Source organism: Nyctereutes procyonoides, unplaced genomic scaffold (assembly GCF_905146905.1).
Source record: "Nyctereutes procyonoides isolate TBG_1078 unplaced genomic scaffold, NYPRO_anot_genome, whole genome shotgun sequence".
In the NCBI taxonomy this organism is placed as follows: domain Eukaryota; kingdom Metazoa; phylum Chordata; class Mammalia; order Carnivora; family Canidae; genus Nyctereutes; species Nyctereutes procyonoides.
In genome coordinates, this window is record NW_026575037.1 from 7,685,917 (window position 1) to 7,698,303 (window position 12,387).

Below are 12,387 nucleotides of genomic sequence, written 5' to 3' on the forward strand. Positions count from 1 at the left end.
AGTCATGAGCAGCAGACTGAGGATTCAAACACTAAGATTCTCTTCCTATTTCATTACGCTGGCAATAATTTATATAGATTAGCTTAGCTGAATTTATTTAACACTGATTAAAACTGTCTGAACTAAAAACATCCTTAGATATCATAGTCAGTGGTTTTAATTTTTTCCCCTAGTGCTAAAGACTCTGATAGAAAATCCCAGCATATAAAATAGATAAAAATAGAATTACGCTGACTAAAGCAAGAATGGACAGCTCCTGGAGCCAGACCCCCCTCTTTCCCTCAGAGGTGGTAATCAAATGCTGTTCTATATGATTCCAGGGAACTGTCTAAAAGTATCTACACTTCATATTGATCTTTTTATTTGCAAAGAGTAGAGAACCACAGAATGAGAGACAGTGAATACTACCATTTAAATTCAAAATTAAAGAGCTTATTGCTTGGATTTAAAATGTTCTTGTAGACATCTTTACATTTCAATATAACAGCATAGGCTCACAAGTATGATATATAAACTTACTGAAACAGGTATCTGTGGTACCAAAACAGATAAAAGAAAAAAAAACTGCCTAATTTTCATCAATTTCCCATGAAGAAAAGTTTACTGTCATTTTGAGAAATCATCTTTAGCCCGGGTGGTTCAATTGGTTTAAGTATCTGCCTTTGGCTCAGGTCACAATCCCAGGAGCCAGGGATAGAGCCAGCATTAGGCTCTTGCTCAGCAGGGAGCCTGCTTCTCCATTCCTCTGACTGCTGCTCCCCCTGTTTGTGTTCTTTCTCTGTCAAATAATAAATAAAAATTTTTTTAAAAGAAATCACCTTAGATGATTTCTTATCACCTCATTAGAATCAAAAGTATCACCAATCCTTTTTTCCTCTTTAAGCATATAACCAAAGAACTCTAAAAACAGACAAAACTCTTTTTTTTCTCCCATATCATATTGGTTACAAAGGCTAAAAATTCTTATTATGAACTATCTCTAGAAACATTCTGTCTTCTGTATTTCCACAGTTTCTAGATTTCTCAAGGATTAGAACTTAGTTCTAGATTACATTCACCTACTAGCTTCATATTTCCCTTAACTTCATCTATAGATCAAAAAGTTGAATGAATAGTACAGTTTATTCATGTTAACACACACACAATTTTGGTTTTTCTATTAGTAAATATCAGTCCAAAAAACTTTTTTGGGGGAGCCACTAAAATCCATATATAAGATAACAAATACAAATAAAAATAATGGATGAACCATGAATTACACTTATTTGCTAAAGGATTTATTTTTCTTGAGTACTTGTATTTAAAGAGCACAAAAATGGTTTTGTCATGACATAGTACTTATACATTTAATATTGTTATATGCAAAAGTCATGCTCTAGTATATCAATTCTGCACAATTTACTTCTATTAAAAAAGACATTTCACTTTAATCTATCATACAAACTCATATTGGTTTGATACAACTCTGAGATAATTTTACTGAGGCAGAGCATTTTTCAAGGATAAATATGATCCTGTCATAACAATTAACTCGTGTTTATTTTTGATGGGAGCTTCCAGGATTTTTTTTTTTTTTTGAGCTTCCAGGATTTTAACTCAAATCTCATACACAATGTCATTTTATGCTAGTCTCTGAAATTTAAATGCAAATAACATGATTCAATAGGAAATTAGATCTTAACCGTTCCTTAAAAACCAGGTAATTTTAACTTCAGACAAGCCTCAAATTAATCATGTAAGAAAGTATCCTTTTGAGCAACTATCAACAAAAGAGAAAACAAGGGGGAATAATGAATGCATGTGAAGTTGTAAATGTGTTCAATTTCATTCCAAGCTGTTGGCAGTTAGGCAAGACTATTTAAATGCTTAAAATAAAATGTTATGACTTGAACTCCTTAGTTGTCTTCTTGCCCATCCCTGAATACTAAAGTAATGAGGTTTAACTATACTCAATAATTTAGTCATAAAAATACATGTGCATTATTGCTTCTCTTTCCTTTATATTATCAATGTTTAACCAAACAACAAAAAGTAATTAGCTCTGATATCAAGACAGAATTGGAAGAGTTTCACCAGATTTTAAAGGTGTCTCCAATTTTTAGCTGATACTGTAGATAGAATGTATCTGAATTATTAACTTAATATCTAGTAGAAGATGACTAATGCATTTAAGAAATTTTAAAGCCATAGTTATCCTTCACCTTAAGTGAGTCATTCTGACAAATTGTTCTTCATCCCTTAAGTCATTTAAAAGTATGTTATTTTAAGGCACTCACCTGGCAAAATATGTATTTCAAACATAGCAACTACTTGGCAAGTATTTTACAGAATAGAAATAATTAAATAATAATCAGCAAATAATAACATAAAATACTTAGAAAATAAAGCCAGATTCTTATAAAAAGTTTAACACCCCTAAATGTACACTTACTGATTTCAATTTTTGAACTTGAACATTTGAACTCCACTTTTTTTGGTTTATTGTATATGAAAACCCTAATTTCAAATATATAGGAAAATCTATACACACTATAAAATATTACTTTCATACTTTAATGTTAATATTTTTTCATTATAATCTAGAAATTATTTAAAAGTCTTATAATAGTGGTTAAAATCACCCTACATTTATGTATCTCTTTTTGTTTAGAAAGTATTTTCCCTAATATTCTTACTAAATTCTCTGATCAACCCCAAGAGAATCTGGGATTCAGAGGGGACTTACTTAAAATTACATGGAAGTAAGTGACCCCCCTCGACTCAGTTAAAATACTATCTCCATAAAATTATGCATCTAATATTTTTGAGTAAATTTATGAATGAATGAGTAAAGGAGTGAATATAATTCTAAATCAATAGGATGTTTATGAAAAAAACACTCAATTTTTCTATTAACATAAACATTTTGTTTATGTTTTTACTCTATCCTATAATTTGGGAATATGTTATTTTGCCATTGAAAATATGCTAATTACCAAATCATTCCTTCTAATTCAACAAATGCTTGAAAAAGCAAAACTAATAAAATTCTAGACAAGTCATATTCTTGGTCACAATACATCTGATGCCAGTGTCCAATTCCTAAAAATCCTAGAGTTTCTTTTACTGCATTCATCCTTCAAAATGAACTCAAATGTCACCTGCTCTCAGAAGCTTTCTCTAATACCATACAAGGATAATGCCTGTGCTAAATGTTCTGATAATTCTGTTTATCCCTCTGTTATAGAACTAATCATCTTATTTTAGAGTAACCCATTTCTCTGTACTTCCCTCTATACTGTGAGATTCTCGAGACTTAGGACAGTATATTTAATCTCTAGAACCCTTAATGCTTAATAGGGCTACTTTAATAGGCCACCAAAAGTAGTAATCAATCAATGATTCAGTTGGGATTTATATAAGTTCCAAAAACAGGGCAGTGTCCTTAAAGAAGCATACATAATGAAGTAATATCTTAATACGTTATATAATACTAGAAAAATATATAATCTTGAGACCATGGGTTTGACACAGTACATATTCAAGTTATACATACCTAAACTTTCCAAACTGCTGTATTGTTTGCTTTGTGTTTATGATTATAAACTCTTCCTACTCAGTTATTAATCTCAATACCAGATAACTGGCATAAAAAGAAATATAGACAGAAAATCATTTTAAAATACAGTGTGGGGACACTTGGGTGGCTCAGTGGTTAAGTGCCTGCCTTTGGCGCAGGGCGTGATCCTAGAGTCCCAGAATGGCGTCCCACACTGGGCTCCCTGCTTGGAGCCTGCTTCTCCCTCTGGCTGTGTCTCTGCCTCTCTCTCTGTGTCTCTCATGAATAAATAAAATCTTTAAAAAAAAATACAGTGTGAAATACAACTAAGTACCAATATTAAAAGCTTAAAAAAAATCAAAATTCACAAAAAGACTAATGAACATTTATGTCATCTAAGATTATAAAGTTATTTTTAAATACTTCAGTTATTAGCTCATGCTAATATTTAATATGGTACAGTCTTAATGATAAAACTTACTGAAGGAAAGCTGCAAAACAGGATTAAAATATATTTAGTATACATATAATGATAAAAGTTCATTGGAGAATAGCATTTAAAATGATAATAATAAGTAAGTATATTATCTTGAGGCTAAAAATAAGCCTCAATTATTTGCAAGAATATTTCTTTTTTTCTTTTTCTTTTTTTTTTTTTAATTTTTATTTATTTATGATAGTCGCACAGAGAGAGAGAGAATGAGAGGCAGAGACATAGGGAGAGGGAGAAGCAGGCTCCATGCACCGGGAGCCCGACATGGGATTCGATCCCGGGTCTCCAGGATCGCGCCCTGGGCCAAAGGCAGGCGCCAAACCGCTGCGCCACCCAGGGATCCCCTGCAAGAATATTTCAAAGATTTCTAAGAATCATTTAAAGGCATAAAAATTTTAATATATTTGGGATTATCCACTGTATACTACAGAGCATGAATTTATACAATAGATGAGTGCTTTCAATTAAAGTGAAACATAAAGCAGTAATGGAAACAATTTACTAAAATTTGAAAATACTAATGTCAAAACTTGGTTATTATAGACTGTTATTGCTAATCTACAGTCAAATATACAAATCAAAATATTTTATTCTCAGTGAATAATTAACAAATCATTGGAGATTCTAAAATTTTGATCATTAATGTTCTTGGTTTCTCTTATGACCTTACTACATGCTCTACATAATTAGCAATGCATACATAATATATCTTCCAAATCATATTATAGACTTTTTAAGGAAAGGAATCTGGTCTTTGATTTTTACTATTACATTGCTTTGAACAGAGCAAATGCTTAATAAATACCTGATAAAAAGACATACTAAATGCTGTATACTAGAATTAATATTTCTAGTGCTGCATACTATCTTGTTTTAAATGTTAAGTCTCCCTTTGTCTCAGGTTATTATCGCAAGGTATTAAGCCTCATGTCAGGCTTCCTGCTCAGTGTGGAGACTGATCTCTCTCTCCTCCCTGCTCCTGCTTTCTCTCACTATCTTTGTCACTATCTTGGTTTCTCTTAAATAAAAAAAATCTTAAAAAAGAAATCTGACAAAGGTTGAAGATTAAACACAACTGATGAGTTATATAAGTATGCAAATAATAAAGAGCAGCACAGAATTATAATAAAGCATAATGGAGAAACAGTCTGGGTACATTAAAGGTAGTATCTATACAGGTTAAAAAAATTCTATTTAGTTCCTTGAAGACAGAATTAGTATGATATCGATCTATGGACCTCATACCTTAGGACTAAATCAGTAATTTGTTTTAGTCATCAAATATTTCCTGACTACCTATGATGTGTTAAGGCTAGGTTCTTAGTAAAGTATTAGAAATACAGTAATGATCCAGAGAGGCAAAATCCTTTTCTTGTAAATCTTCTGGAAAAATCGAAGTTTGCTAAGCTGTACATATAACGGTTTCATGAAAGTCTGAATTTATTGAGCTTTAGTTTTGTTTTTGGGAGGCTGTCATACAGTAGCTCCTTTATGAATATATTATAATAGTGTAAGCTACTTGGATATTTTTAATGTTTTAACACATAAAGAATGGATATGGGGCACCTAGGTGGCTCAGTGGTTGAGCATCTGCCTTGGTGATCCTGGGGTCCTGGAATCAAGTCCTGTATCAGGCTCCCCATAGGGAGTCTGCTTCTCCCTCTGCCTATGTCTCTGCCTCTCTCTGTGTGCCTCTCATGAATAAATAAATAAAATTTTAAAAAAAGAATGGATATTGGGGTACACCTGGGTGGCTCAGTTGGTTAAACATCTGCCTTAAGCTCAAGTCATGAGCTCAGGGTCATGGGATCAAGTCCTGCATCAGGTTCCTTGCTCAGCAGGGTCTGCTTCTCCCTCTCCCTCTGCCCCTCCCCTCTGCTTGCATGCCCAGTCTCTCTCTCTCTCTCTCTCTCAAATAAATAAAATTTTTTGAAAAAAGTATAGATATTACCCTATTATTAATAGAAGTTAAAATAACTATTTTTAAAAGTATAAATGACAAGGTATTGAATACAATATAAGCTAGTTTATAAATGTTTGTTAAAAAATGAAATTAAGAAAAGGTAAAAATATTTAAGACAGATGGTTGTCTTTATTTTTTTTTAAAAAAGATTTATTTACTCATTTTTAGAGAGGGAGGGAGAGAGCAGGGGGAGAGGCAAAGGGAGAGGCAGAGAAACTCTCAAGCAGATTTCACCTTGAGCGCAGAGCTCTATATGCTGGGCTCAATCCCAGGACCCTGAAGACATGACCTGAGATGAAATCAAGAGTCAGATGCTTAACCGACTGTGCCACCCAGGCACCCCTAGATGATAGTCTTTAAAAAATCTAAATGAGGAGTGACTTGGGTCACCGAGTCTCTTGAACCTCCAAATCTTGATTTGGCTCAGGTCATGATCTCACAGGTGATGGGATTGAGCTATAAGGATGCTTCCAGGCTCAGGAGGGAATATGTTAGAAATTCTTTCCCTATGACCTTCCCTGGACTTGTACTTGTTTGTATGCATGTATGCACGCACTCTCTCACTCTCTCTCTCTCTCTCTCTCTCTCTCTCTCATAAATAAGTAAATAAATAAATAAATAAGATCTTTAAAAAAAGGAAAAAAAAACAAAACTCTAAATGAAATCTCTCTGTCCCTATGCTTTGATATCTGATTTTTAAAGTAAGTTGCGAAAATAATCAAAAAAATTTTTAAGAAGTAAGTTGTGACTGGGTCAAGTTTTGCACACAGTGCTATGCTACCCTTTAGTCTTTCATGAATGTAATACACACTAAAAGTGTGACAACTAATTCAAAAAGAATATGAAAAGCATTTACTATGATAACAGATCCAAGATTCTAGCCAACAAGTGAGAAATTATACTAACAGAAGCAAGATGAAATTAAACCAGAATAATGTTAACATCATTCATGTTAAATTTTTTTTTTTGAATGATGCAATGAAGGTGGTGATGCTAAAATAAATATCTAGACCATGGTAAGTAGTAATTCTATAGTCTTTGTTATTTAGGTCCCGTAGAAAGGAATTGTTAGAGAAAAGCACAGGCTCTAGAACCAAATTGCTTCAGTTTAAATTCTAGCTCTGCCATTTACTAGCAGTGTAACCCTGGAAAAATTACTTGACCTTTCTGAGCCTTGATTCTCTCATCTGGAAAATGGGAGTAATAAGAGTATCTGCTTCATAGGGCTGTTATAAGAATTACATTATTTAGTATTTGTAAGGCTTTGGAAGGAGTGCCTATACATAATAGGTTCTATATAAATAATAGCTAGTGATATTATTAGAACATTAGTTTGAATTCAGGGTAATGTATTTTGAGAAAGCCAAACCAAAGTATATTTAAAGAAGTAGTTTTTAATCTTTCTTAGGTCACCAACCCTTTAATGGCTATAGTTCTTTCTCTAGAAAAAATTACAATAATTACTTTCAAGTGGTTTGTGGATCTCCTGAAAGCCAGCTAGGACCCCAAAGGTTATGGGTATTACAGGTTAAAAATCTCTAACCTAGAAGAACATAAACAAGGTGGTAAAAAAGAATGAGGTCTGGAAACTATAATAAAGAGACCGGTTAAAAGGTTTGTGCAAATATTTGGCTTCAACATACTTAGAGCATGATAGTTGCCCTCAAATTTAAAGCATGGCCTGAATAAAGAAGTACTCATGTTTTACTGCTCCAGATTACTGCATAAGGTGTTAGTTACAGAAAGGCATACTGGTATTCAGAATAAGGAAGAAAACAGTCTAAATCCTCATCTCCTAGGAATATAGATTTCAGTGTTAAAAAAAGATGAACTAGTTCAACTCTAATGATCCTACATAAAATTCATTCAGATTATCAATGAAGTATTGTTAGACACTTAGAGACAGAAGTAAACAAAACAATAAAAAAAATCCCTAAAAAAAAAAAAATTAAATAAAAAAAAATCCCTACTCTGATGATGCTAAATCTAGTTGGCAGAGATAGTCTGCCATTAATCTGGGAAAACATATTTCAGAAAGCAGCAAACACATGTTTACCAGGTCATTTTCAAAATATCTATTGGTTAGGGAATATGCTATAACTGTCTCTTATACTAGTTTTTGAAGGACTAAAATACAGCTGCTGCTTTAACATCAGATACTGAGCAATTTAAAGTATTTTTTTTTTCTTTAAAACATGCTTAACGTTCCACATCATAATACTAACCTGGAGTTGATGAAAACAACAATAACGAACTCAGTGGTCTCCAACTAATCTGAAACCTTACCGACAGATTTGATATTCACCAACCAAATACTTACTTGATTCATCATTTTAACAAAAGTACTCTGAATCAAACACTCTTATGGTGGGGGGGGGAGGGGGAGCAGGACTTACTTAAGTCACAGAAGAATAACTAAGAAATTAGAATTAGAATAAAGACTTGAAAATTGCTATATTCAAATTTCATAAACATTCATTTTCAAAAGTAACCTAGTGACTACTATGATGTCAGAAATCTGAAGCTTGATAGTTACTCAGTACTTACTGATATTTGCAAATAATTACATTTATCACATACTTTTTTTTGTTTCAGGAAGTCTATCATATACTCACACTTATTTATAGATATGTTTTCATATCCTGATCTCACTTGATACAAAATAAAAACAAAGCAAAGCAAAAGAATACAAAGCAAAACAATAATAGCCTTCTAAAATATAAGGTCAAATGTGAAAGTGATGGTTAGGGGAAGAAACTGTGTTATATAATTAGATAGTACGGCAAATCTGTGTTTTATAAAAATAATCTTGATCTACAATATTTGGAAATGCCCATTTCAGCTTAGTATCCCAAATGTATGAAGGGGTAAGAAAATAAAGCCCACTAGTATGGAAAACACATTTAAAAAAATAGCTTAACCAAATAATTAAGATAGTGAATTTTAAGCAAACTTTTCTTACAATAAAAGAAACACTGAAAAGCCATATATTTCCACCTATTTAAAGCTGAACTTGTTTTATGAAGATCTACTTGCAAGGCTTGGAAAATCTGAAGTATCTTAAATTTTGGTAGAATTTTCCAGGAAAACACTGACTGCATGTTTCTATCTGTAGAAATTAAACAGACATATTTTTAAATGTCTCAAAAGTATCAAACAGAACTAGTGTTAAAGAAATCTAAAGACATTTAAACTAGATGGCTCATAGGTCATCTAAGCAAAAGTCTAATCAGGTTCTCAAGTCACATCATATAATTACCTGTGTTTATTTCCTCTGCAATTTCCAAATCTTCTATTTGAATCATATGATCTAACATCTCTATGAAATGGTCTCTCATTTCTTCAGCTGACTCATCACCAAATTTATAATCACATAACATTACAGTAGATCCCGGAATGGGGACAAAAACTCGGTGAGGGAGGATGTGAAACTCTTTTTCAGAATCTAAAAGGAGGAGAAACATTATCAATATTTAGATAGGTCTGTCACTAGCATCAGTGATATATTTGCGTGAAATATACACTAATAAAAATAAAACCTAAAGGATCTTTTCATTTTCTAATTGATCAGATACAAAATTGCTCTTACTGAATTCTGCTTTACCTCAATACTCCTGGTCTCTGCAAGGGCCTAAATGATATTCCTATGAAATATAAACTTAACCATTGCCTTCAATGTAAGTAAGGATATTGTTTTTTGTAAGTTATATATTCTTATATTATCCACTATCCTATGAAGGAATAACTAGGAGAATTTTGTTCCTGATCTCCAATATTGTTGTTTTTCTTGTTTAACCATACAAGCACTGCATTTTGTAAATATTTCTCTTCTTTATGCAAGTTTAGAGTCAAATTAGTGGCCCATCTATATCAAGTGTACAGGACATAACTGCACACCTTTTGCACTAATCTTACCACTGACTTTATCTTATCAGATCTAGCCCCCATTTCAAGCATGTGTAGGGCATTAAGATACATGTTTTGTATACTAGTCTTACTACCAACTCCATCTTGCTTTTTCATTTTCCCTTTGCCTCATTCCTATTGCTAACATTTTTTATCTTGTTAGATTGTAGTACCTTTTTGTAAACAGTCTTAAATTATCTTTAGAAAAAATAATATGGATCTAAATAAACAATAAATGTTTCATTCTTTGAATAGTCACAAAGTAAAATATATTTTCCCCAATTTCTAATACTGTCACTGTTCTACATAAACACACAATTATTGTTTGGTTTAACAACATCAATTCTATTGAACTATTAACAAAGACAGAGATTTTGTGTAAAGAATCACCTCTTTCAGCAATGGGTATGATTAAATAAGGTACCAATGCACAGATCAAGCAGAAAACTAGGGCTTACTTTAAAAGCAATCTATATTTCCTTGTCAAGAAACTAGTGGTAGCTTTATATGACTACAAACTGAAGATGATGAAGAATGCCTTGTCACAGAAAATGCTATGACTTAAATTCTGTGTTCCTGCCAGATTCTGCTTATCTGTTGTCATATGAGAACTAGGAAAAAAAAATTTCTCTTTGATCAGACTGCCTCCTAGCTGTAAAATTATATTCCTGCAACTTTTACTGTAGCATGTATATTGCCCACACATTGAAATTAGGAATGTATTTTATTTTGGGCTACAGTTTCTTAAAACAAGTTCAAAACTTTCAAAGATGGCTACAATATGTATGTGTAATTAGCATGCAAAATTTTAAAACTATTTCAAACTGCATTAATTCTAGTTTGCCTGAAAAAGAAATAAAACATGCTTGACATAAAATCAAATGTTGCGATGCCTTGGTGGCTCAATCAGTTAAGTGTCTGCATTCGGCTCAGGTCATGATCTCTGGGCCCTAGATTCTAGCCCTGCATCAGGCTCCCTGCTCAGTGGGGAATTAGCTTCTTCCTCTCCCTATGCTCCTTTCTCTCTCACTGCCCCTCCCCCTACTTTGTGCTGTGTGGCACACTCTGTCTCAAATAAATAAAATGTTAAAGCATTAGTTACAGTAATTTTAAATTACTCATTAAAAAAACTTAAAAATTTCAAATTAAAAAGTTAAATTAGCCACTTAGTATCTAAATAGAACCAAGTTTCTGATTGGTCTGAGCTTAAAAATGGGAAGATTATTTATTTATTTATTTTATTTATTTATTTATTTATTTATTTATTTATTTTAAAGATTTTATTTATTTGACAGAGCATGCACAAGAGAACACAAGCAGAGGGAGAGGGAGAAGCAGGCTTCCCACTGAGCAGGAAGATGCGGGGCTTCAATCCAGGACCCCAGGATCATGACCTATGCCAAAAGCAGACGCTTAACCAACTGAGCCACCCAGGAGTCCTGGGAAGACCTTTTTAAAAAACATACTTGTCACAAAGTATTCTAAGAATCCGTTAGGAATATTCCCACAGCAGATCATCTAGTTAAACATTATTTGAGTAAGTCCAAAACAGAGTAAAAAATTCAAGGCAATTTAAGAATTGTGTTTTTTTGTAAAAATAAAAGCAGAATATACATCATCCACTAAAAAACACTATATGTTAACCATTTGCATCTGTATGATACACTTAACATGATTGTTTTTAAGTAACCGAATATACTGATTACATTAAGTTCTCAAATAATGATATTTTTTAAAAATTAAAAAAAATTGTTTTACTAGTTACAAATAGAATCCTAAATCATACTACTGTATTATAGAAAATTGTGTAGAATAGTTGGTATCTGAGTTAATTCTTAAAAGATGAAAGACATTTGTATGAAGCAAACAGAAGTGCCATCCAGAGAACAAAGCCACGACCAAAGGCAGAGGAATATAAGTGTTCTTTGAGCACAAGAGGTATGGATGGATATGAATGTAGGAATGGAAGAAGGTAAGAGACCTCAATTTTCACAATGAGTAGATCATCTGTTGAGAGTAAGTTGGGTAAGACTGAATGTAGGCTGAAGGCGAATAATGAAGCTCTGGAATACTTAAGGGGAATCTGAGAAGGGGAAGACCACAATAAGTTAAAGGAATGATTGGACTTCTTATATTTTTGTCATTAACTACTAAAGTTCTTTCATCTGGATAGCCAGAATTCAAAGACTATGTTTATTTTATTTATTTTATTTTATTTTATTTTATTTTATTTTATTTATTTTATTTTGTTTAAAGACTATGTTTATTTTAAAGATTAAGTAAGTAAAGTTAATATGCCCTTTGCAGACTTCCTTAGGCATGCAAAAATATTCTAGTTCAGCTTAATTTCATGGCATACATGCTACATTTTACCATACTACAAATCTATAAAATCTTACCAGTATATAAGAAAGATAAGCTAAAGTAAAACGAAGACTAAATCTAAAATCTAACAATTTGGAGTATATACGTTCAACTTCAAAATGT

At 32.4% G+C, this 12,387-nt stretch overlaps 1 protein-coding gene across 2 annotated transcripts in view; it reads right to left on the reverse strand.

Annotated features, from left to right (window-relative positions):
* The window catches only part of ODR4 (odr-4 GPCR localization factor homolog), a 40,605-nt gene that overhangs the window by 5,130 nt on the left and 23,088 nt on the right, over nucleotides 1-12,387 (reverse strand). For both annotated transcript variants that reach the window (XM_055319338.1, XM_055319339.1), the window contains exon 13: nucleotides 9,254-9,439. In XM_055319338.1, the coding sequence (XP_055175313.1) occupies nucleotides 9,254-9,439 (186 nt within the window). The remainder of the gene's footprint in view (nucleotides 1-9,253; nucleotides 9,440-12,387) is intronic.